The sequence below is a fragment of the Fulmarus glacialis genome, unplaced genomic scaffold (assembly GCF_000690835.1).
Source record: "Fulmarus glacialis isolate BGI_N327 unplaced genomic scaffold, ASM69083v1 scaffold2914, whole genome shotgun sequence".
Taxonomy (NCBI): domain Eukaryota; kingdom Metazoa; phylum Chordata; class Aves; order Procellariiformes; family Procellariidae; genus Fulmarus; species Fulmarus glacialis.
The window spans coordinates 18,926-46,262 of NW_009205910.1; the positions used below are offsets into that span (position 1 = coordinate 18,926).

The 27,337-nt window shown below is 38.5% G+C and overlaps 1 protein-coding gene across 1 annotated transcript in view; it reads left to right on the forward strand.

Moving 5' to 3' along the window:
- Window positions 1–27,337, forward strand: part of KIF16B (kinesin family member 16B) — a 68,866-nt gene that overhangs the window by 17,003 nt on the left and 24,526 nt on the right. Inside the window, exons 10-11 of the mRNA XM_009575551.1 lie at window positions 6,494–6,616; window positions 14,048–14,137. Of these exons, the coding sequence (XP_009573846.1) occupies window positions 6,494–6,616; window positions 14,048–14,137 (213 nt within the window). The remainder of the gene's footprint in view (window positions 1–6,493; window positions 6,617–14,047; window positions 14,138–27,337) is intronic.

Sequence of the window (27,337 nt, forward strand, 5' to 3'; positions counted from 1 at the left end):
ATACTGTGCAAAGGAAAAGCAGTGGTGGGCTGGGAAGATCAACCATTCCTGAATCGGACCTCAATCACTTCTGTTGGATTTTCTCCCTCTAATTTTGAGAGATTGTACAATGATTGTACCAATTTTGAATGATTGTGCAAACCTAATCAAAATCAATCCTCAATTTTAGAAATGTTCAAATCAGAAGGTTTTATAAAGACGTTTCTATTTTCTTCTTTTGAAATTTTTAACAGAAAAGTCAACAGTGGCAGCCACATTATGGCTTTCCATTTATGTCTAAAGATGGCAATTGTGCTTCTGAGTTGTGTGGAGAAAACGCAGGAGTAAGAGACCATAAAAGACAGAAGGAATATGCAGAGATGTGGGATTTATTTTCCAGTTCTGGAAGAATCTCCTCCCCTTTCACATCAGAGAAGGCATTTGAGAATGAAAGGAGTAATTCAGAACAGGAGAGCTTTGCTTGTCGTTGTGACATTGAAAGTAGTTTAATTCACTCTAAAAATATTAATACTTTAAAGAGTAAGAATGTTCCTTATCAGAATGTTTTATCTGCTTCTTTACAAAGTCATGACTTAAATAACGTGGCTTATTCGCTCTGCAGGGTTGAAAATTTCAATCATTTTGACAATAAAATAATGACTTCTCGGGATTGTGACAGCTCAAGAACCGAATCTGATTGTTCCCACTTGAAACAGCTGTCTCCTGTAGGATCCTTAATGGGTGCTAATGAGCAGGCTGGTTTTAACAGCATATCGTGCCTTCTCTTTTCTCAGTCTAATGTGCATTCTGAAATAATAACTTGTGAAGAAAAGAGCCCATTTAAGACAGTGCACCCAGCAATCGAAGACCAGTCTAGTAATTCTCAGCTTCCCACACAAAAAGCCTCTGATTTGATTTCTTTTAAGTCAATAGCTTCTTGTTTTGATGTGAGACCAGAACACACTTACGGTTTGGGATATCTTTTCAGTAAGCTTTCCTACCTTTACAAAGATACCGGTAGTCAGCTGTTCAACAGTATGGTGGTTTCTAAACAAATTAAGGAGTTGAGAAGTTTGTGTGGCAGAAGCGAGAGATGTGCACAAGTGGTATCATTAATAAAAAATGTGCCATTTGTAAGAAACTTGCCAGTAAATGTATTCAAGTCAGATATGAATCAAGACATGTCCCGCTCTACTGGTGATGCCAAAGCTCATACTGAAAACGTCGTTCAGCCTGAATGCTCTGTGCAAGAGGCTATCACGGTGTGTGTAAGCACAGAAATCTCCAATGCTTGTGCGAGAAAGCCCTTGGAAGGATTTGCATGCCGTTGTACAAATGAAGAGCTGGAAAACAGTCTTGTGTTAAGACAGAAATTCGTACATTTTCCTGATGTCTTTTTGAAGCTTCAGGTCTGTTCCCTGGAAAAAGTGCTGGAATTTTTGACCTGTGCCTTACCTCAAATTTGTGTTAGAAAGGAGGAGTTGAAGGGTATATATTGGCTCGCTGTGGGAAATTGCAAAAAACCTGATCCAGAACCTGCTTGCTTGCTTTTGTTCAACTCCGTTCTCTATGTTGTTGTTTCGTCAGTCGAACAAGACGTCGGCCAGAGTCCCTTGGCAATGTTTCATGAGGTTCCCATCGTCACGATAAAGGAGATTCAAGTTGGCTTTGCTGGACAGAGTATTAGTCTTCTGTGTTCTCCTGAAGAGGGTTTACTCACAATATTTACCTATAACAAACACTTTACTCAAAGAATTTGCCGCGACATAATGAGTGTTTTGATTTCTACAGTGAGTGATGCTGTTTATTTAAATCACCAGCTCTTGAAAGATGACTTGATGCAGATTTCGCTTGACTGGACATCAGAAGTAAATGACTTAGTTTGTTCAAATGGAGTACGATTGTGCTGTAGATTCAGAACTGTATTAGCTGATCTGGTTTACTTACTCCATGAAAATATGGGAAGTATTAAACCTTCATTAGGTGACATTCACGTCCTGCTATATACCACAGTGAAAATAGACTGTCTTAGGCAGACTGTGTATAGATCTCTAGTTCTTACAACTACTCATATAGGTCTCTTAAGGGAAAATAATGTCTTTTATCCTGCACCTAACTTTTTGGATGCTTCATGCCAGCGATCACAATTTGACAGCCTTCAGTCGTACAGTTTGAATGATATCCGCTGTGTAGTTTTGCCAGACAAAGAGAATTTCACAAAAATTGAGCTTGTGTTTTCTAGAAGGAGCAAGGCTGGATCTGATTCAGGAATTGGTTTTTCTAAATACTGTGAAAAAGACGTAAATACTCAACTGACAGTCATCCCATCAATTCTTCAAGGCAGTTTGCATATCCCTTCGGAAATCTGGAAATTAACATTCAGTTCAAGTGAAGAAGCCATTTGGCTAATTATGCATCTGACTAGGTGTTGAAATCCAAATACGTTTAGATATATTCAAAATAAGAGGCTAATGAATATTGATAAAATCCCCCCCTTTTTTTTTTTTTTTTTGTATCAATAGGCAAAAGAGTCCTTTGAGCCTGTAAAGGAATACCATAGAGTGTGTACACACATCTTAGCAAAGATCATTACTTGAGTGCTTACTTTTTGTGGGTCTCTAATATGCTGCACATAAATTTCCTTGGGAAAGTGAGGAAATTAAATGTTTCTATCTTATGTAGTAGGAGGATCAAAACTATAATTACAACTGTGTCTTCTGATTTCCATTTTGGCTGTTGTTTCTGGCTCCCTCCATCTCCTATCTGTCTTCACTAATGTCTTCTCCATTCCTCCTGGATTGCCTTTTCCTTAATCTTTCTGAGTATCTTTGTTTTTCATGCTTCTCACGTGTTTCATGCCCTTGATCTCAATATTTCAAAACATCTGCAATATATTTTTTGTCTGAACTGTAAGGTGCGTTTAGGTTCCTGTGGTACATTCGCTGTATGATCTTAATACTAAGGATGTTTATAGCTTTTATACTTACAATTTTGGGAAGAATAGCATTGACGATTCTCTTCTGCTTCGGAGTTTTGCGTTAAGGATTATTGCACTCTTGCATTAAAGTTTGTCACAAGCGCAAAAGGATTTGTGTTTGGCTTATTCTAAACGTGTTGGCTGAGTTACCAGGAATTGATGGATTTGCCCTGGGTTTGCCCCCTTTGCCTAGAGCGAAGAGAGCGTAGGCTACGTGGAAGCAGTGAAACAGAACAAGAAAAATGCAGAGAACATCCAATACTCTTTTTAGATTTCCCCCTCCCCTCCTTTTCTTGCAGGGAAGCAGTGCACGGCTTTAAGTCATTCCTATTTATTTTGTCCAAATAGTTAACTTGTACTCCCCCGCAATAGAAAAAGTCTTTATATTCCCTTGGTCTGAGTGTTTAAGGAAAATGTGACGTGAAAATGAACCTGGTTAAAGGGTGTAAAGGGATGTTGGTTGTGCTTTAAATAGCGTTTCGACCTTTGGTCACGCTACTATACCTGTGGTAAGACAAACATTTTGGGGTTTGTCGTCTGTGTACATGTTTCTCACGCTGTTAAATGGATAGTTAGCAACTGGGGATACTGCCTGATGGATGGAGTAAATTTATCCCTAGAGTTCTCTGCATGTAACGTGCCTCTTTTTCTGCTTGCTTCCTAATGGGGTTGGCGATGCTGTGAGATTGCATCTCTTACAGTCTCTTTAATATTACATTCCAAGAAATAATGGAACTATTGAACATTAGTAAAAGATTTCCATTAGTCGAGGCTTGCCTTTAGCTTAGTACAAGGTTATTCTTTACCTGTTACACCTGTCAGATGTTCAAATAATAAATAAGCTGTTGTCTCCCATCTTTTGTTTCATCCCTTGTAAAGGGAGCTGAATACCTTTTGAATCCTGTTGCTTGAATGTGCCATCTGCCTTGTTTGAGGAAGATGGTCCTTGGCAGAAAAAACAGTGGTATCTAATCTGAAATTCTAAATTCTGTAAGCATATTGCCAGTAGAGGTGCAATCTTCTACTAGACAGAGTTAGACTTCAGTCTCTCTACTAGTATAAGAACATTTCCCATTTGTTCTTACCATATGTTAAGACCGGATAATGTAATTCACGTGGGATTTAAAAAGAAATAACTTCCATTGGATGGGAAAGTTGTGTCTGGAAGGATGAATGCTGGTTTGGATAAAGAATTATGGGGTTTTTTATCGTAACAAAACTTTCCACTACGTTAAGGAAGTCCAAAGATGAGCAAAATGTGTCACGTTATTTAGAGGTATGGTTTTTGGTTTTTAACAAAAAAAGTGTACACAAATAGCTCACCGAACATGGAGTAGACGGAGTAGTTAGGAGTTGGAGCGTAACCTCGCGTCGGTCCAGTTCAAGAGTGGCTCCCTCATTGACATCACCAAGGCATTTCTTCTGAGCCTTGGTGAAAATTAACATTGAGTGGCATTATCTAGGAGGACTGTCTTAGTCAGGGCTGTTAAATTACAGCAATTTCTGCAAATAATTGCTTTTCAGATTATACCCCAAAGTTAAATGTTTGTGCATGTTGTGTTCCAGTTAACATGGTTTTCCTCTTTTATGTTTGCTTTCAAATCTTAACTCGATGAATATTCTGCACTTTTACGAAAGAATGACTTCACAGTAATATCTTTTATTCTACTGTAAATGAAACATAAGGTAATGATCAATGTTTATGACTATCAAAGCATTATTTAATGTATTAGGGTGTGTTTTTCCCAGTACTTTGTGCTTGAGGTTATTTTTCTCTCTGACTATTAGCTGTTTGTAATAGTTCTCTGAAAGTGACTGCCAATAAATTGCGTGTTGACAGAGGTGGCTTTAAGAATGACTTTATAGTTTTATTGTTGTTTTAAAACAGATGACATTGTTGTCAAGGCAATGAACTCCTCTTTCCCCCAAGGAAAAAATTGCTTACATTTCTACGCTTCAGAAATGAGTTTTAGTTGAAAAGCCAGTAACTTGGGGAGAAGTGAAAGAAGGGCAAATTGGAGAGGAGAAAATACTTGTTGTGTAAACAGAAGTCTCTAAACGTATTTTTCCATTCCAGTGCAAACTTTTTTTGTATTTTCACTAAAAAAATAAAGTAGTCTGTGGAAAACACCTAGAAAAGTTAATTGGAACTAAAATTCACTTTCTTTGTATTTTCTTTTTCACTACTCTTAATGCTAACATTAAGGGAAATGACATTGGCATTTACAATTGACTAGTAATGAAATAACAGACTCCCCTTCTCAATAGCCAGGTGAGGATGCCAAAAAGCTGTCTGTAACAAACAGCATTCAGAGGGGCATTTATGAATGAGTTTCAAACTTTTCTCCAGCTCCTACACAGTATCACATGTACTGGGAGTCACCAGTAGTTGCTACAGAGAGACCAAATGTCAATGAGCAGAAGCGTGAGCCACCAGTTCGCGTGTGGGGATAGTGTTGGTCAAGACTGAAGAATTTTGACCAAGGAACGTGTCTCGTCGTAGTTGCTAAGGGACTGAAAATGAATGTTATATTATTCTGAATGAGAATACAGTATCTATATGACTGATGGATAGCATCACTAAATAGAAATATATAACATGGTCATAACTTTAAAGTGATAGTTTTTCCATCTGTTTTGTTATTAACTTATACTTGTCATGGTGCTGTGATTTTTTAAGTACGAGTTCATTAAGCTTTTCAGACCAAATACGTTCAATTGAGAAAGTGGAGGACTTCCTAAAAGGCGGTTTCTGTACTTATTCACTGTAAATTCTTATGCTACTTTTGGACACACTCACTGCAAAGCATTAACTTTTTCAGTTGCAAAAATATTTTATTTTTGACATAACTTTGGAGTTACAGATTCCAACTGGCTGTTAGTCAGAGAATTGTGCCCTCATTACAAATACCTTTTTAGACATTTTTGTCAAGACCGTGAAAATCTATCATAATTGAGTTTTCTGATAATTAGAGATGATTTAAAGAAAATAGTAGGAAACTGTTCTGACAGTGGACTTCCCTTATCTATACCTTATTTAATTATAAAATTAGTTTGGATTTACAAGTCTCAGATCTAGGCAATTTCTGAATTGTCTCGATTCCATGCAGCATTGCGTGATATTGTAAACAGGTTTGTTATATAAAGACATACCAAAAATATGGCTGGCTGTGAAGGCTTGATTCATGTATTTTGTTTTTTTCAAAGATGATTAATACAAAGTCTTCTGCTTTCCCTTGTTTTTGATATCTAAGCTGAAAATGCCTTTTCAAAGAATAAGCAATATTTTTGTTGATATTTCACCTCAATTTTTTTCCATGCATAACAAAATGGTAGGGCTTGCTTATAAAAGGAGATCTACTTTGTTTTCCAAGTAATTCCTTCATTTTTGAAATAATTTCTGCCTTCTTCATGCTATCTTTCCCTGCTGTTCTGGCCAAGAACATTTTCTCATTTTTAGTGAAGTTCTTTTCTTTTTTTCCTTATGTAGTGATTTTGGTTTTCCTTTGTTCTCCCTATTTGGTATGCACATGAAAGCGGATGGTCTGTCGTTCTCTGGGAGCAAATCCAGATGACCTAAAGGACCCAATTAAAATTAGTATTCCACGCTATGTCCTGTGTGGGCAGGGAAAAGATGAACACTATGAGTTTGAAATAAAGGTAAGTGCTTTTCAGTTGGTTCTCCTTAATGGTTGGGTTCTCTGTAAACATATTGCTTGCATTTGTACAACAGTAGCATCATAGTAGCAATAATAATAGAAAAATGCCTTTTGTTTAAAACCAAGTAATTCCTAGTTTGCTCTGTCCAGCCATCGGTGTTCACTGTGACAGCATCTCTGTTAGCAAAGATGGAAACAGCAGCTCGAAACGCACCTGAGAATCTGCAGATTCCAGAAATCACCTTACCTAACCCCAGTGAAATGTAGTTTTTGTTTCCACTAACAGCAATTTTTGGTTCTATCTTTTTCCGTTGTCTAAGTGGCCTCATTTCTGCTAAATAAGAGAGGTGGTGAGAAGGCATGCACAGTACAGGACACTGTAGAGACAGGTATTGTCTGAGTGGATCAATTGTACACGGAAGGTTTATGGTCAGACCTTTGGGGTGAGCAGTTGCAGATCCAATGTCAAATAATTCAGTTCAAGGTGTTGCAGAGATGAGGATTAAATGCATATTGGTTATAGGAAAGCCCTTTATTGAGATGCAAATGTCAGGTATAGGATATGATTAGACTTGAAATATTTGCCTGTAATAATAAAAGCATAATTAAAGTATTTTGCACATATCTACGACAAAGGCTTGATTTCCTTCTGGCTCTCTGTGTTGTTCTGATTCTTCCCTGCTTTTCTAAGGGCTTGCTTCTCCAAACTGTTGTCTGCTTCTCTTCCATTTTAGTGGCTTCCTCAGTTGATCTTCTGTGCCGAAATGCTGGAAAAAAATGCATATTCATTATGTTTCCTCTGGTACTAATCCAGTGTTTTTTCAAAGCAAGATGTGAAATCTGATTGGAAATGTGCTCTCAGTGCATGTGGACATGTAGCATAACTAATGTACATGGCATCAGAGACAGAATTGGCAGCCTTCTTCACTGAATGTACTGCCAGATGCTTCGTTAGCTCGTTTAAGTTGGAGGAGTGACCTGCCCTCATGGGGTGCAGGACCATTTTTGAACTATGCTCACATTCTCTTTTGCGAAGGCTTTTACTAATATGGGCAATCTTAGCCCTGTTTGGGCTAATTAAATTTTCATCTCGAAACGTACTGCACAATTTGTGGATTGAATACTTGCTTTTTGCTTTTAAACTTTGAATTTCCTGGGGTCAGCGAAAGCCCAGAGCCAAAGAGGTGCTGAGTGAAGAGTAAGTGCATACAAAACTTCCCCAAGGACTGTTCTAGCCGCCAACTATTTTCAGCACGTGGGATTTGCTAAACTGGGTAATGGTTAGTGAAGGTAAATAGGTATTATATTTATGAAAGTAAAAAGGTATTTCGTACTTGCCAGTAGTTGGTGGATTTCTTTTCCGAGTATTCTTCCTTCATCCCTAAAACCCCTGTAAGCGTCTGCAAGATCTTAGGATGAAGGGGCAGTTAAAGAGTATGTGCAGGAGGACTTGGACTTATCTGGAAGGAAATGTAGTAGAAGAAAAATGTTGGGAGGGGAAGGAATTTGTAACCAAGAAAAAACAGGGTGCTCTGGCTAAGAGCGGCGTATACAGGATGGCTATTCTCTGGTCGTACTTGCCAGTACCATCTTTTCTCTCTCCTGTGCCATTTCTAGGCTGCCTCTGAAAGAAGCTGCTGCTTAAATAGCTGCTTTGATGAAGTTCAAAGCAAAGAAATGGATGACATATGGGGTAGAGAATGGGCTATCGCTTAAATAATTGTATTCCATAGCTGTCAACTTCCTTAGAGCACTAAATATTTCTGTTGAAGCTCCTATGGACCTTAGTTTGTCAGTCTTTGGGATATTTCTTACAGTCATTCCCTTACACAAATCGATCAACTGTTTATGATTTTTCCTTTGCTTCCAGGTCTCCCTATGTCACAGTGGGCTGCTTTTGCTGTGGTCAGGATTTGGCTCCAAGCCACAATCCACAGACCTTCCACAAACTTTTCTTTTTTAAACCTTTCCCCTGCAGAGCTCCCAGCTCTACTTTGATCTTCAGCTGCTGTTACTTTTATTCTATGGGAAATCAGAATACATGGTATAGTGATTTTTTTTGCCTTAAAAATCAGGAAAGTAGGAAGGCAGGGCAGGGAGGAGAGAAAGTGCACCTGTTTATTTCATCCCTTCTTGATGGGTCGGGATACAATGTCAGGTGTTGAAACAATTCCTTAATTCAGCCTTACTTTGCTTTGCTCAAGTTTATTTTCAGGTGATCTCATATCAGAGTATGTGTCAGCCTTGGGGAAGGGCTGGGGCGTTGTTAATCTCATTTCCTTTGCGAGTTCCCAGATAAGCTTTCTTGCTCTTGGGAAAATGGGTAGCTATCCGCGTGTAACAGCACTTTGAAATCTTACAAAGGGACAAGGGATGATTGAGTTGAATTTTAAGACTCTCCCCCAATCTTTGAATCCTAGGTATATCAGAAGTATTTTCTTCAGCAGATGTTTCTAGTGATTGTGTTTGTAGTTAAATCCTGGCATGTGGCTGTACAGAGGAACAAATATAATAAATTTTTATATAACAAATATATTAATTTCTTCTTGTGACATGCAGTAGTAAAGCTTATTTCCTTTGTATGCCAAAAGAGAAAGGGTGAGTTCCACTTTTCTTGGCAGCATCACAGTCAGTTCGTAAGTCTTTCAGCTGGTAACATCATCGAAAAATATTTTCTTTTAGTGCAGGTTCAGTATCTTGTCCATCTAGACATGTATAATCTTTGGGAATGGGTCAGCAAGATGGTCTGTCCACTCAGGTTCTTCCACTGGATACAGATCCTACTTTAGATAGGCATGACTGACTTAATTAATCCTACTGAAGGATTACTTAATCCTACTTAAGTGACTTACTTAAAATCCTATTTAAGATATTGGGTGACTCCCATGAGAACCTATTGGAAAGAGTTCAAAAGAGAAACAAAACCATACTTTATTAGAGTTAAGATAGAACCTTCTCTTTTTGCAGCAAGAGATGTCACAGAGCTGTTTGTGCTGGTCTGCTATTAAGTATTCAGTATGAAAAGACACATTTAAAAAAAAAGTCGATTTAAGCGACAGTTTCGTACGTTGTCTTTAAAGATGTGATGAAACATTAGTAACTGAGGTCTAAACATATTTATGTTGGAGCTGAATTAGAGTACCAGAAAACTATTCTTGTATTCTCCTCTTCCTTTCATGTTGTTGTGATACGCAGAATATTCAGGCAAGGCTGTGCTAGAAACAGCGTGTGGGAAGAGCTTTTGCGTCGGTAAGACTGTTGGCATCTGTTACAGACAGTACCTATGGATGGTAGAAGGAGCAACGAGGCAGCAGGGAAGGGGGAGCTCCAGCTCACATCAAGGCACGCAAGGTCTCGCAAAAGTGGGTGATGGAAGCAAAGCCTGGAATCAAGCACAGCCCTGCAAGGGGTCCTCTGACTAGAGGGAAAGTTGTAGATAAGCCTTCTCATTTTTATTCAGCTTTCCCTAGTTGTTCTGACTTCTTTCATTTTATTTATCCTGTTTGATATTCTTTCAAAACTGGCTTTTTCTGTGTTTCAAAGCCTTTCAGTCATCTCTGACGAGTTCTCTATAAGAGAAGATCCAGGCAGATGCGCCTCAAAGCAGTGCTTTTCTCCAGGTCTGGTCACAGTTCTGTTCAGCCAAATGCTGTGGTGGGTCTGCTCAAAATGTCTGTGTTTCTAGTTGAAGTTTCTTTCTGAGCTCAGTGAGCTATTGCAGAATTGGAGTAAAGCAGAAGCAGTGCTTATTGATAGTAGTTCTTAAAAGAAGATGTTGTAGTTCTTAAAGAAGATGATGCATGCCCCATATCTACCTAAATTAGAAAAAAGAAAAAGCCCAATCCTCCCTCAACTCTATCAGATTAATACCCTCAATAATGAGTGAAAAAAGGTTCCAAGAAATTTTAAAGCAAACTTTAGATTTTCAGATGCTGTATTCATAGACAGTGTGAGGACAGTTTCAACAAGGTCCGTTTGGAGAAATACGAATTTTCACAATTGCTGTAGACAGTTTAACCAGCCCAGATGAGTAAGGTGGGCATGTTCTGTTCTTTCTGATTGCTTCAGAATCAAGTGGAATATTTCTTTCTTCTTCCCCCCCTTACCGTTTTACTTCTATTTCTGTGAGGCAGAAGGGGAACAAATTCTGTGACATGCTTTACAGTGAAATACACTGAAAATGTCTGTTAGGTTATTTTCTGTCAGTCATCATGCAGAAGAAAAGGTAAGGAGACAGGACTGTAGTATTTCCTTTCAAATTTGAGTTTTACGTAGCAAATGGTGCACCTCAATAAAAAAACCCCCACAATTCTGAGGCAAGTCTGGGATTGCTTAAGTGCCCAGATAAGAATATTTTGAGTATCTGTCCTACAGATTTAGTCAACAATATGTTTTTTTTTTTTTAATTAAGAACATACTTCTAACTGCTATATTAGCAAATTACTAGTGATTTGCTATCCAAATTTGCTTTACTTGCTACTGTTCAAAAGATCTGCGTATGTCCCCCTCCCATACTTACAGAGTATGTGGTCTGTCATACAGCTTTTTTAAATGGGGGAAAAGAATCCCAGCCCTAACTGGCTGGATCAGCTGTAGAAGTAAAAGGCCGTGTTCTGGAAATGCTGTTGCTATGCCAGGTGCGCTGTAATTATCCTGTTTATATGAGTGGAGTTTGGTCCTAATAACGTTATTGTTGAGCTTTGGGGACTGGTTAAGATTTTGTTTAGCTTTAAAATTAATTTTCCAATAATATCAGCAGTATGGGAAGGAGGCAGTGGCTTGGTGGCATCTCGCGTCAACAGAGAAAAAAATTTCACTAACAACAATAAAATTTTGCAATGCATTACCTGCTAGTCTTATTGCAAGAATTGGGAAAGTAAACGAAGAGGATGACAGGGACCAAGTCAGGTCAAGCCAAGCCACCGGAGAACGCTCTAGAGAAATTCTTCGGTTCTTAGGCAGCACAGATATACGGCTTTGCTCTTTTCCTTCCTGCCCATCTCTAACAAATATTACCAAAGAGGTGGTTAACACAGTTGTGTATTAAACTTTGTAGAAGAAAGCTAATAAATAAGTGGCTGCGGGCGATTTGATTTGGGTAAGTTTGGTACCACCCTATCACCTAGACAGCTGTCAGATGCACGGCGAACAACTTGATTGGCAAGCTGACATACATGCTCTTCTCCAGGCTGTGAGTTGGAAGAGTCTTGGATGCTTTGTGCTAGATTGCTCCCCTAAAGGCATGCTTCTGTGAAAACCCTAGGGAAAAAAGAGGCCACTTGTGAGTAAAGAAGTTTCATTTCACGTACAAATGAAATTATCACAGCAAAATTTCACGAGTCAGAAATATTAAAATACAAAATTAAAGCAAAAAGAAAGCTTCTCCAGGCTGTGAGTTGGAAGAGTCTTGGATGCTTTGTGCTAGATTGCTCCCCTAAAGGCATGCTTCTGTGAAAACCCTAGGGAAAAAAGAGGCCACTTGTGAGTAAAGAAGTTTCATTTCACGTACAAATGAAATTATCACAGCAAAATTTCACGAGTCAGAAATATTAAAATACAAAATTAAAGCAAAAAGAAAGCAGGAATCCATTGCACTCTAATGTTTACTTTGAACATTGAAATCACAAAGCCTTTTAAATTAATTATTCAGAACAAAATGGTTAATTGATTAATCAAGATCAGTGTAACTTGCGTATTCCTGAATTGTTACTTGTTTTTTTAGTTAAGCCTGCCTATGCACGTTAAATCCATTCACTTGATTTGTAAAGTTTGAGACGCTGTTAACAATATACTGAGGGAGGGCAACTGCGTGAATTTTTTAATAAGGAAATATAGTCAATCATGCAGATGTCATGGTAGCAGTCAAGCTTATTGGTGACATGAACCATGACTTTTATCAGAAATAATGAATTTACCTTGTGGAGATGTGCTAGAAGAACCTGCGTTTTAATATTTCTGAAAAGTTTTGAGAAGGCCAATTTTGTTTACTTACATCTTCCGGTTAAAAATAGAAGTAAATAGGAAAAAAAAAAATCCTAGACCAAAAAATCTGGCTCCTGAAGTTGTAAGACACACAATAATTTTTGGTTTCCAAAACCAGTTTTCCTGTTCCTGTACTATCAAGGCAGCGGGGATGAGGAAGGGTGGACCAGAGATGAGTTTTGTGAGCATGAGGTAGCAGTTGTCGACAACAATGCTGATTTCCTCTGGCTTTATTGCTCTAGTTTCTTGTTCTCCTACTCAGTTATCCTGCTCCGTTGTGACTTTCTGTCACTCTGACTTTCTGATGCACTCAGTAGTGAGGGATCTACTTCTTCGTTTTAGAAGTCACTTTAGGATTAAAAGCTAAGCCTGTGTCTTTGTGGAATGCATTTTATGAAAAAGCTTTTTTTTGATCTTCATGCATAAATTTATAGCTAGGCAGAGGTAATATCACATATTAGGCCTGCTAGATTAACAAAGCAACAGTCTTTTCAGGTTTAGGTTTAGGCAATGCCAGTTGGCTTTCTGCAGCTCTACTAGTCGGTGCAGAAAAATGCCCACTATCCCCGCAACATTGCTTCTTGGTAGCCTTGGATCACCAGAGCTACAGAAGGACTTTGCTGTAAAATCAAAGGCTCCAGTCATGGCACTTTTATGACCCACTTCCAAATTTCTTTCATTTCACCTGATTTCAGGCAGTGAAAAATGTTCTTAAAACTTTCCCTAAAATTTTTGTTGGTTTCTCAGTTTCAGTGAAGATTTTGTGAATAAGTGATGGTAGGGTTGGCTTGCCCTCCCCCTTTGCTCCTGTTGCTATGCGCTTTATTCACAGGAGTAGTTCTGTTGATTTTAATGAAACCTCCTATATAAATGGGACATTCGTCAACATATTGATGACAGGGGCCAAGGATGTTTTAAAGGAATATCTTCTACTGAAAGCCAGCATATGTAATTTTTTTACCCTACAAATTGGAATGCCATTCTACGTGGTAATGAACTCTGTGTGTCCGAGAAACATATTTTATTATTTGTGTTTGTGTATGCGTATACGTGTGTGTGTGTATGAGAATATATACATTTCTATGAATGTATAGAGAGGCTACACTATGCTTGTGCTGGATGTTACTAATTCATTGATGGAACACCCACTGATCGTAATGCTGTGAGCTGCATAGCTGCACCAAGGAATGATTGGAAATATTTTAATGTGTTTACAGCCTTGTCAAACCAGGAATAAGAAATAAATGCATTCAGTTTTTTTGCTTTGCAATCATTGCTCCTTATTAAATACAGTTCTGTTGTTGTAATGAAAGAAAAATTAAGTAAATCTATAAAAGCTTATGAATTTAAGGGAACTAAGAATTGCCTGTTTTAATCTGATAACCTTTTATACTGCGTGGTTTTCAGTGTTATGCATTGTGTGGTTTTACTTCTGTGTCTTCCGGTATAGATAACAGTCCTGGATGAGACGTGGACAGTGTTTAGGCGGTACAGTCGTTTTCGGGAAATGCATAAAACTCTAAAACTGAAGTATCCAGAGGTAAGTTTTGGTAAAACTTCTTTTGCAGAAAAGGGTGGAGGTAGAGACTTGAAAGTAAGTTTTTTGAAAGATGTTTACTCAAAACCAATATTCCTCTCAGCCGTATGCTTCTAGTAAGATTGGCAAGCCCTTCAGCAGTTTAAAGCTCCAAGGCTGCTAGATGCGGGATGGATGTTGCATGCTGTTTCTACAGTGAAACTGCGACTCCATGTGTTGCCTCTAGCCATTAATTCCTTTTACTGCTGACTGGCATCGTTCCCTGGAGGTTGCTGTTTTGTTCATTGCAAGATACTTGCAGTCAGATCATGTCATCCTGACAACTCCTCATTTAAAAGAAGAGCGTTGTTCCACAGATACCCTTTTGTAATAGTGGCTTCCAGGTTTCTGCAAAATGGAAAATTGATCTTTCTGACCACCTCGGAGACTCTGGGCATTCAGGATATGAGGAGCTGTGCCTGATAGAGCTTTAGTTCATTGGAGTGAGCGTTTGTAGAATTACAGTTCTTGGTTTCCACATCTAACTTTTAATTATTAACATTTTGCTTCCTTTCGACTTGTTCCCTTGGATATTAGAAGAAATAAATCTTTCAAGCAATTGAAGTATCCTGATTTGAGAGTTAGCACAAGTAAAGAAGCCTGGGCCATATATTCATGGGCAATATATTAAAAAACATGAATATGTTCAAGAAAGAGAGAGATGCAATAGTGTGCAAACACTTTCTTGGGCTTCATTGACATATTCTTTAAGCTAAAAACTGATTTGGCATGGAAAGACTTTGAGTTTTAAAGAGTAAAATATGTAGATCTGTGTTTTGTGGAGGTTCTGAGACTTAAGACCCATTCCAAAACAGTATGAAAACCAGAAATTGAAACTACGACACACCAAATACCTAACGAAAAGCTTTAAAAAAAAAAAAAAGAAAAAAAAAAAGGAAAAGAAAAAAAAAAGAGAGAGAGAGAGAAAAAAGAAAATTAGGTCATCTTTTCTGATTGTCAGAAAATTTTAAAAGGTAAGAATCAGTTTTGAATGGAAAATTGAAATGTTCTCTTTCCACAAATGCGCAAATGCTTTTAAAAATATTACTTGTGAATGAACATCAGTATCATATTTTTGATTTGAATGAATTGCCATTTCCTCTTGGATGTTAGAGTTATAGTCTGTCGACAGTAATATCCTAATTGCATCTAACTCTTGAAAAAGCAGCTAGGCAATCATCCAGTTGAAATAGAAAAGGGCCACCTGAATCCCTCTGCAGACTGATCTTCCCCATTTAGGAAAATGTGTTTTGAGTGGCCTTTTTCAGAGTCTATTATTGGTCCTGACAGTACATTGAGGAACAATTGAATTTGGCTTTTACAGAGGGAGAACAACTTCTTTGTAGTATGTGGTAGTCAGGTTCAGGAGCAATCTGATGTTCTTAAAGCCATTATTAAAATGTCCTGTGTGCTGCGGCATATTAATGTCACTTTCTTGCATCCAGCATTTGTGACTCAGTACAAATTTGGGCTTTTTTGGTGTTACAGGAGGGAGTGAGTGCGGGTTTTTTGTTGTTTTTTTGTTTGCTTGTTTCGAAGAATCATTAGAACATAGGAGTGGTATTACTAGGTCAAAATCCCAGCCTAGAGCGTAGGTACATAGTTTTCTTCATCTTGGAGTCTTCCCAGCTGAATTTGTTTTCATTGTAATTAATACTTCATGATAAATATTTTTCCTGTGGATTTTACCTATATTTTCCGTTCTCTACACCACTCACTTTATGGGTATCTCATATAGGCAATTTTCTTTTGCTGCTTTTTTTTTTTAGCTTTTTCCCTCCGTTAGTGGTCATGCTTGCAAGGTCAATACATTCTCTGGTTTAATGTGCCAATTTGTTTCTTATTGACACTTCTGTGTTGCCATATGTCTGTGTCTTAGGTAAACTTACTGAGATTCACATCTAGTACATTAACGGAATTATTGGTTTAACTATGCAGATGAAAAAATTCTTAATTTCCACATAGGAAACGCATTATAGTATGTTTTATTAAGTTATCTGTTCCCTTTTCAACAATTTTTTTCAGTTGGGGCAAATACCGAGTCTGACAAGTTTGCCAATATAAAATACGATACTCTCTGGAGAAGCATAATAATGTGTTTTGGCTTCTAATATACTTGAAAGACATGTTTAGTCATGTTACTTTCTGAAACAATAGATCTATAGCTTTAGTAATATCTTCTTCCAGCCTTTATCAAGCCTCCACTTCACAACAACCTTCAATAAATTATCAGTGAGGTTCAAGCATGTGTATCTTTGCGAAGTACAAAGCACTCTAAAGTTTGGGAGAAGCAAAATAAGCATTTGATCATGTCATCTACTGCTTTTACATAGGTACTGTCACTTAAATACCCGTTTTGGAAACCCTTGAAGCACTGATGTTGTCTTGTCTATTTTACGTAGTACAGGCTCTTGTGTTGTGTCCACTCGCGCTTTGAGACTTGGGGCACCACAAGGAAATGGCAAGTTTGTGGGCAGAAGAAACCTGGCTAATACGCAGTTGGTTTCTTCTACTCATCAGCATTTCTACAAACTACCGGGTCCTTGTTTATCAGAGGGGAAGAGCACATTGTGATGGATGAAATGCGTAATACCGTGCGCTGTAGTAAAGATTTGGTGTTTGTTTTCTTTGAAGGAATTTCATTATCGATGTTACATATGTGAATGATCGATAGCTTCCCGTATTTTTACCTTTATTTAAAATAGCCTTAATTTATGGTAATTTTGGATTAGTTTTGCAACGTAAGTAGGAGTTTGGTTTGTTTGGTAAATTGAAAATCGTCTGTCTGCTTCTGCTCATCTGTCATCGACCTAATTTGGGATTCACCATGACGCTAAAATGCATTTTAATACCAAACTTGGCAAAGTTGCATCCTTAGTTACTGGATATTATTGCAAAGAAACTTGATCCTTAAAAGCAATGTTATCAGAATCCATCAGAGTTGAATTTTATTTTGCATAGTTCACCTTCCAACTCTAAATTAATATTTATAATGAACAGCAAAAATACTGTGGACGTGTTTAATGTATGAGTGTCCTGCTTTTAGAAGTGAACTTTACAGCTCATTAGTTGCTCAGCGCTGAGTTACTACATCAGTATTTTAATAATTTGCTGATCTGGCATTTCGTGTTGCTGCCACTGAATTTCCAAAGGAATGTATTGGCAAACTGATTTATTGGGAAGGTTTTAGAAAAAAAAAAAAAGATTATCTTTTTCAGAAGCAGAAACTGTCTAATGTCTTCCAGTCTTACAATATGCCATATATTTTTATATACCTGCATATCTCTTCTAATGTAATTAAGTGGCTACTGACAACTGGATATCTAATTGAAATGTGTCATATGCAAATTTTGAAAGACTGGAGAAGCTGCAGGAGGGTGAGATTGTGCCAGAGGCAGATAAGTACCAGCATTTTAACAGTGCCTATTTTTTTTTAGGTTTGCATGATTGTCATTTGCCCAGCTTCAGCTTTCTTACGCCGCTAGATTGTTAATGACTCTCTTATTATTTTTGGAATTTTAATTAAGACCATACTTGGCTTTCAGTTGCTGTAGTCTTTGTAATGAATATACTTTTTCTTTGTCATTAGTGAGAAACAGGAGCAAATGGGCTCTTTAATAGACAAGTGAGAAATTTCAGAGTAAGATTCTCGGTTTTTTTCCTCCTTCTTCATCTTTTCCTACCCCTTCATCGTTTTGAAATATTACCAGGGTGCTGGTTTCTGCAGAAAACCTCCCTTCCTGATCCCCATCTTGCTGTGAGGGAAAACTCGCTCTCCCATCTCTGTTAGTTCAGCAAGTTTGAGTGACGGCACTGTTGTGATGGCCAGCGCTCTCCTCTTCTTACCACTTTCTTGTCTCTTCCCTCTTTCAAAGGAGAGCAGAGGAACAGTTGTCTATTTGTCTTTCCCTAAAAGTTTATGAAGTCCCTCATCCGTGTGGATGTCCTTAATTCCTACTTGCATCCAGGTATCTAGGTGAGGTTTTTGGGGGCTTTCACTGTAGGCTCTGCTTATGGAGTTGCCTGTCAACCTTCTGAAACCTCTTTCTGCGGGCATAAAAATCTCTACTTGGTGTTAAGGGAAGCACCTACTATTGAGGCATTTTTATTACTAGTCAGAATTCTTGACTTAAAATATTAGTAAATCCATAGAGAGCTGCCAAAGAGAAGTTAAAAGGTGTGCTTGCATTTATAGATTCATTCATGGAGATAAGGACATATGTGTGCGTAGGCAAGATTTCTGCAGCAGTGCTAAAGCTATCGACTTCTAGCTTATTTAACAGAATGTAATAATTTGTGTATTTGTATTTGATATATGGTTTCTGTATATAAATATATATTTGTATCTTTCACAGTCGAAAGCACAGAAGGACTGTTTGTAATTATTAAAGAATTTTAGGTTGTAATTGAGCCAGCTTCCCCTTCCGCTGGTCTGGTTTTTGTCATCTTACGTGACTGAATGGATGCGTAATATCCATATCTGAAACACCAGGAACGTCTACGTAAACTTAAACCTTCAAGCCAAAGTTACCAGGTGATCTGCCTCTACGCCCGTCTGCTATTCCCACCGGGGAAATGAGTGTGCACGATATATTGCAGCAACACATCAATATCGTGAATCTTGGAGGTTAGGATTAGAGGCTGTTGCTTGGATGACAGCGTTTTTCGGGTACATTAAGTATTGGACAGTAAAGATTGTATTTTATAACTGTTAGGAAAAAATGCTGTCCGGTTTCCTTTTTTTTTTTTTTTTTTTATTGCAGATTTCTGGAGGAAAGGCTCTCATCGGTAGTGTCGATGAGAGCCATATGTTCCTTCATTTATTTCTGAAGATAATACCCTCTGCTTATCAGAAATCGCTTTGTTTGACAGAGTATCATTCTGTTTGAGTGAACTCAAGGCTCTCGTCAACTGGAGGAGTTAACAGGCTGCTCCTCGCTTTGCATATCTGCAAGAATTGCATGCAACTCTCAAAGAGCAGACAATATTTCTCGTGTATTTCAGAAACAGTATGTGAATGTTTTTGAATATATATTGAATTCAGAACAATTGTTGCAAGCTTACTTGAAAAATATCTTTCCATATTTCAGATGTTTCAAAACTCAAAGTTGTCTGTCCATTTTTTACTGCGAGTGTTTTGTATCTCGAAGAGATACAGAAATGTGTTGTATGTCAGTGAAGCCACTTCCCGTTTCATCCATCCGTACTTTATGTATATGTTTGCTATTAAAATATAACAGACAGCAGTTTGTTATATTTTAAGAACTTTCTTAAGTTCTTTTTAGACTCTTTTCTAGTACCACTTACTGTTTAGGAGTAATTCAGCTCTGCAACGGTGAATGAAGAGGCATGAACTGTTCATGTAACGACCACTCACTGATCTCGCTGTCCTTTCCTTTTGCCTCCATACTCCCTGTCTGGGTGACTGCCAGGGAGGGATCTCCATTTTCTTTTTAAGTGGTCCATACATCTGGTGCTCTTGATAAGTAATATGTGGAAGAAATCTTCAACACAAAATGCTGGCACAGATAATGGTGAAGGGATGAGTTGGAGGTGAAGCCATCCATTTTAGGAGAGCATCCTTGGATTCTGGAAGAGATTCTCTCCAAGATCACTGTCCAGGATCACTGGCACAGAAGTGCAATTTTTGACTAACTTTCAAGACATGGTTGGTGGGGGTTTAGGGATTTTTATTCTGATAAGTCTCAAGGATAATTAGGCAATTTCTGTGTATTTATGCGTATTTATTAAATTATTTTTAAAAGTCTTATCAGAGATGCAGAGTTCTCCCTCCTAAGGAAGAATACAAATAGAGAAATTAAACCAGGAACAGAGCGGTAAGGCAGCAGTCTTGTGCAGAGCACTTAGGGCAGTATTTCGGCTGGGATCTCGGTTGTCTGGCTGCTCCGATTCTGGTTTGCAACTGTGCGGCGGTAACGTTTCATTAAATATAAAATTTGTGTTAATCTCCTGGGATTACTTTAAAAGGGAAAAGGATGAGGAAACAGTAACTTTGAGGTGCTTGGCTTGCAGGGCTGGCGAGCCAGTTGCCATGTAACTAGTGAGCTCCTGGAGCTTCGGAGCTGCTTTGGCAGCAGAAGTCGAAAGCTTGTTGCATCAGAGCTGGCCAGCCTGAAGCTCTGCTGGTTTTACCATTGGATTTTCTCATTTGCTGGCATCAGTAAATGTGTATTTAATTAATGTGTAAGATTTAGGTAGTATGCTCAAATGTAGAATGCAAAATTCTGGACATTTGAATGCTTCTAGTGCTCAATTGTAAGTAGTGTAAAGCACTATAACTGTAAGTAACTGTAACTAAAAGCTTCTAAGACGATATTTAAAATGAGGTAGTTCTGAAACCCTCAGTGCTGGTGCCAAAGCCTTGATCCTGCGGTGACCAAAGTCCTAATCCATTCACAAGTTCAATGATGAGATTGATGTTTAGAAGCTCTTGTGACCAAGAAGCAATTTAAATCACGGGTTACATGTACTAGGGAGAACAGGGTATAGCATATAATAATGAACATGATGGTACAAATCTTGCTACAAATGCTATCTCATTATTTTAGAAAGTTTAGGTTTGTCTGTGTATGGATTCTTAATTCAGGTTCTTTTAGCCTCTAGGAACTCCATGACCCTTAGTAAGCATAGCCTATGACAATATTTTGAGATTTATTTCTGTATTTGAAAATTTGATCAAGTGAAGAAATAAACTTGTTGATGTGTTCTGCTGGACTGGAAGGATGTTTCTGGGTATTAACTAGCAAATCTGGATTTTTTTTTTTTTTTTTAAATAATCAAGAATGTATACTGTAGTTTTGTTTTTATACAATGGAAAAACATAATAGGAGTAACAAATTTAATATGACAACATTAGGACGAACACCAAGAATGCACAAACAGTCTAAAAGCTTTTTTTTTTTAACTGGAAAACTGTACATTTGGGCACAGATTAAAATGAAAATTGTTTGCAACGTTGATGTGCTTGTAAATAGCAATGCCACGATGTGTATTAAAATAATACAACTGGCAGAATTATAAGTATATAGAAAAGCATTTAGAAAATAGTTTTTGAAATATAAATCCTAAACTAAAGGCAGACCTTAATTTTTACTTTCTAACCTGGAACTTCGTTAGCCTTAGTAATGTATCTTTCCATAGATATTGAAGGAAAAATAGAGCAGTAATTTTTAGAATCCGTATCGGTGTGTAAACCTCATAATACTATTATACAAGCATGTGATTATAGCCTTCACCTTTATTCAGTACAAATTACAGTAATTATGGTATAGATAATTTTAACATTCATATTCTTGTCACCTGTAACAGCCAGGAAGTACACACACGGGAAGCATATTTTGTCACATACACGTTTCCAGCTCCCATTCCTAATTATATTATGTTCAGAGCATTCTGAAAGCCTGCAGGTTTGTATACGTAGTACTTCCATATCAGCTTTAGTTTGCCACTAGCTTCAGAAGTGGTTTAAGAGGTAGATCCCTAAATGCTTCATCCGGCCTTTCTTTCTGCAGCACAAGACTTTTGGCTGCTGCTATTTTTAAAAGAAATTTTAGGACTTTGCTCAGTACATCAGTCTACAAATGAATAGGAGAATTTGTTCCCATAAGTAAAGCGTGAAAAGCATCGCTGCTAACCATATCATGTAGTTCAGTGCCAGTTCGGTTACGGGGAATTGTGTTTATTCCATGTGGTCCCTCTGAATTCATAGTTGCTAACCAGGACTGGAGCATCTGAGACACAGCAAACCCCTTGGTGTATTTGCTTCCAGCGTAATACTCAATTCCCAATCTATTTCTAGTGGGAAAACGAATTTAGTGTGTGAATTTCTCATCGTAAAACTCAATCTGAATGTGTAAGAGCCTTGTGAAAGCCCAGCTTTGGGATTAATTTCTGATTTATTGTTGTCTTGTGGGCTGGATTTGTGCAGCAAAGTTTTATTGGCTTGGAACGGGCAATTCTGCAGAAATACAGTTTCTATCTCTCCTTCTTCCACTTCCTCCCTCCCGTGTTTTGGTCGATGATGAAACCTGGTTTTTTTGGTCTGTCCTGAGTAGCTAATGAAACCTGTGAGTTTTCAAATGGTTCTCTGGGAAAATAGCATTAGCTTTATAGGTGTCCTGATAAATTCAGCACGAGACAAGATTAACTGGCAGGCAGACGTCAAATGCCAGGTTTCGTTGATTGTGCTGTGCAAAAGTCTTATACATTAGTAATGTAGAAATTGAAAAAGAAGCATTTGGAGTGGGGTGAGTCCTTCATCTCGTAATTCACGAACTCTTTGACAGAATAATTGCTTTGACTATTTGATAATCGGAATTTCAAGGCTCGGCTCAATTATTTAGTGAATTTGCGTGATATCAAAATATTCATGTTGTTTTATCAGTAAAATAGTTTCAGATGGATAACAGCTATCTGCAAGAGTGGAATGCCTCTGAGAAGAAAAATTCCTGGACAATGTAACTTGACATTTAGGTGCTCACTGAGATTCTTAGCAGCTCCTGACTGTGGGCTTGGGGAAAGCCTTGGGCTGCAACCGTGTGTCTCTGTTTTCCTCCTGCTTAGTGAAAGGCAGAGGGGAGGATTGGAGGTTTTGCTGTTTCTTTCTTCTAATGATCGCCTTGCTTTGGAGGACTTTAAGACTTGTGCCCCATTAATCATTAGCTGTTATTGACACTCTCGCTGTCTTCTAAGGGTTTTGTAAAGAACAACTTGTTCTCAGTGTATTGGTCAGGGATATGCTGCTAGATTAAGTATACTTTTCAAGTAGAATCCTTTGGTTTTGGTTGATTTAGGCTACGATGACTCATCTGTATCTCTAGTTTTTGTGAAAATACCCAGGTTAACTTTGAACAAATAGTGTAGGTAGTAGCAAAAACTGTCTGGTTCCAGCTGTGCTGTCTGTTACATTTTTTCCTTACACATATAGATCGTATTGCTGATACAACTGCAGACGTGAAGTTGTTATGATAAACTTTGTTCACTGCCTAATCTGGAGGATTATACCAAGCTTCTCTTGAGCTTCACATGGCAGCTTTTGAGCACGGGATTACAGGGTTGTCCTCTCTCTGTTCATTTGGAACCACTGGGAGAATAAACAGGAAAATACAGGTTGCAGATTTTGCAGTACAGTAAGAATATTTAGCTGTTTCTTTTGGCATTGCTGTATGTCCTGGTTTTGGCTGGGATAGAATTAATTTTTTTCCTAGTAGCTGGTATAGTGCTATGTTTTGGATTTAGCATGAGAATAATGTTGATAACACACTGATGTTTTAGTTGTTGCTAAGTAGTGCTTACGCCAGTCAAGGACTTTTCAGCTTCCCATGCTCTGCCAGGTGCACAAGAAGCTGGGAGGGAGCCTAGCCAGGACAGCTGACCCAACTGGCCAACGGGGTATTCCATACCATATGACGTCATGCTCAGCATATAAAGCTGGGGGAAGAAGGAGGAAGGGGGCAACATTCGGAGTGATGGTGCTTTTGTCTTCCCAAGTAACCGTTACGCGTGATGGAGCCCTGCTTTCCTGGAGATGGCTGCACACCTGCCTGCCGATGGGAAGCAGCGAATGAATTCCTCGTTTTGCTTTGCTTGCGTGCGTGGCTTTTGCTTTACCTATTAAACTGTCTTTATCTCAACCCACACGTTTTCTCCCTTTTACCCTTCTGATTCTCTCCCCCATCCCACCAGGGATGAGTGAGCGAGCGGCTGTGTGGGGCTGAGTTGCTGGCTGGGGTCAAACCACGACACTGTATTAAGCAAATGAGTGACTTCTTATCTAAACAGGATTGAGATAGAGATGACTGTTAACTGCTGGAGGCCCCATTCAGATAAGACTGATGTAGTCTGCAAGAAAGAAAAGCTCCTGAAAAACAGTTTTCTGCCTCTGTATTTGACAACAGTTGTTGGGGTGTAAAGGTGAAATTGAAGCATGGTTCCTTGTCTCCATAGGCCCCATTTGCATTCATTGTAGAGAGATCAATGCCTTCACGTGGCATTTCAAAGCATCCAAGGTGAGTCTCCTGCCCTAAACTTCCCACTGGAGGATTCTACACAGCTGCCAGGGAGCAGCAAGGTTGGGGCTGTTCCACAAGGGAAGACAAGCTGGGAGCTGAGGGTGGCTGCAGCATAGCTCGCAGCGGGGACCTCGGTGGCCGGGGCAGAGTCCAGCAGTAGCTGAGCAGGGCCAGGACAGTGATGGTAACCGCTCCTGTTGATAGTCAGGGATCAGCTGGGAAGGTGAGGTGATAAGTCAGGTCCAGGGTCCATCCGAGGGAGGCCAATTACTAGTAAAAGACTGAGAGCCACTAATTAAGAGTAACTGCAGTGTTCTATTGTAAATACCACTGTTTTAATATGTTAGGTCGGTTAAATGGTGAACTTGCTTTAAAAAAAACAAAAACAAAAAAACACCAAAACCAACCTTATGGTTAGCATTGTTACAATCGACAAGAGACACTTTTTATCTAAGGGTCTTTTGTAAATATTAGTTTGTCATGTTCCTGCTAATGAGCTTTCAGACTTGATATGGTGAAAATAATATTTCTTAATTAGAAATGGGTTGACTTTAGAAGAAAGGAAGAAAACAAATTTCTCAGACCTGTGCAGCTGACCGTATAGTTTCTAAATGAGTTTCTAAAACCCTTCGGTTTTGTATTCACAATGAGATCTTCCTGTAAGTCTCTCAGGATATTTTCTTGACTGCTGTAATGTAAATACATCAAAAAAAATAAATCTGGAAGGGTCTTTTACCATCTGTCTCTGCAACACAGAACATACAGAAGGCTCCATCTTACAAGAGAGAATTGTCTATCCCGCTACAGAGCCCAAAGCAAGAAAGCCCAAGCAGTAAAATTTATTAGACATGCTTGCATGACAAAAATCAATAAAATACAATCTCTTGTGGTTTGATATGAAAATAAACATAAAGAAGCAGTGGCTCTCAGGAAAAATATTGAGCTGCAGGTATAGAATTGAAAATGTCAAGAGGAGAAGACTGAAAGTGGAGGATGTTGTCCAGTTTACTGTAGGGCGTATTTCAGAAACAAAGCCAGAAATAATAGTGCAGAGGGCAAGCTGTCTGGCCACCTCTGAAAAACAAAATTCGTTATGGGGATGTTGGTGGTGTGAGTGCTAGTGAGATGAAAAAGCACGCTTTTCATTGTGCCAAACTTTGGGAGCCGGTGTTAAAACATTCAGTTAATTCATGGTTGTCTGTAAATGGTTATGATGCTGTGAATGATAAAAAGAATCAAAGCTACAGTTCCGTTTGGCCAGTTTCTTCTGAATTGAATCTATTATTTTCTATCATACTTAGTTCTAGGTACTACTGGGTATTAATGATACTTCAGTGATTTGTGTTGTGCCGTGCTCTTGGCAATGGGAGCGCTCTGAGGCTGTTTAGTGATGTACACTCTGTATTTTCTATGAAATACTTCGAATTTCTTTCAAACTCCATCTGAACACTGCGTGTCCTAGTCTTGTTATGTCTTTTTTTTGTTTTAAATTACAGCAACACTTTAGCAGTATTTTAAATCCTTAAATTACTCACTGTAGACTTGGTTCTAACTCCGATTTTATTTTTATTTTTAAATCAGGGGATAAACAAGCATACCTTTACTTTTAAGTTCAGCTCAATTTTTGAATAGTACCAGTATTGTTAAAGTAATTGCAAACTACTGTATTGCAGGGTTTTATTTACATATTTAGAGTAGCATAATTTCCATTCTGATTGTACCTGAAGGCTCTTATGTGCTGTAAGTCATTGTAAGGATGCTGTAAAAAACCCCAGTAATTCATGTGGTCTTTTAGCTTTCCCCTGCTTTCGTGGCTTACTAAAACTTGTGTAGGTGGAGCAACATCACTCGTACACGGACTCAGTGAGGTAGTGCTTGTTGGGGACAGAAATATTATAGACTTCCAGAAAGCATCTGACAGACAGTAGTTGTGAAATTACTGACATGTAATCCAAACCCAAATACTTGCAATAGTGAAGCACTTCCCTGTTTTCTCCCCTGCCCTGGAAAAAGATGTTGACTTCGATACTATGCCATTTTTATCAAGCGTGTCTTGGAGATTTCCCTGTATATGTGGTATATGCCTGGGTCTGGCTTTCTAAGCATTTATCTTCAAGTGCTTGATCAAGAAATTTTATTATACGTGGAAACAAATATCTATTCTCACCCACCACCGTGACTCTAGGATCTCAAGAGCAGTACTAAATAGGGTATTGCTCGTGAAATTGATAGTAACAGTGATCTTTCTGGTCCCCATAGTTGCTTTTTCTGTCCCGCAGATGCAAAATCCTTTGCCAAGCAAGCTCATGAGAACACATCTTTTAAGTTTATTACATTTAATTAGTTATCTGTCATTTTAAGCTTCAGCGAGTGACAACAGTGCTAGTGGGAGGAAAATCCCAAATTTGTGTGAGGCTTACAGCTAGTTTTTAATCCTGTGATAAAGCAGCTAGTTCTATAATGTCTGCAAGACTAGACGTAAGTGAAAATTTATGTATAACCTGTGTGACTATCAATCACTCTTACTGTTGGAGGGGAGACTGAGTAGTTCCTTTTAAGCTTCCCATTTGCGTACTTGCATTGCGTTTTCTCTGGTTTTATCATCTGCAATGATGCAGAAGGCTAGCTAACTTCTCCTTGCAGTCAGTCCAGTTTGTTGTGAGAGTTGCTGCTTTATATCTATACCCAATCAAACTTAGAGGCAGACTGCGTATTTGTTTGCAGGTGTATTTCTCTGTGACAGCTGTTCTTTAAGACCCTGAGATCTGCCATTAATTTTGAGTAGTCAGAAAGGCATCCATCTAGTCAGTAGTAGAAATTATTGCTGCTCTTTGATGAGTTTTCATTATTAGCATTTCTCAAAGGCAAGGGTGACTGAAATTTATGGCATCGGTTGCCCACACGAGATAGGGATGCTTCATAAATGCTGCCAGATGTCACTGAGATGAGCTCGTATGCAATAAGCAAATCTTTTTGGGAAGAGCTGTTAAAACCGCTGTGGTGAATTCTCCTCTCTGAACCTGCTTCTGTTGCTTAAGTCAAATGGTATTGTGACTTCTTGGTGTTCGGTCAAAATAGCCTGCTAGCCAGTGTGGCATCGGCAGGGAAGGGGGGTGGGGGGGGGGGAGGGTGG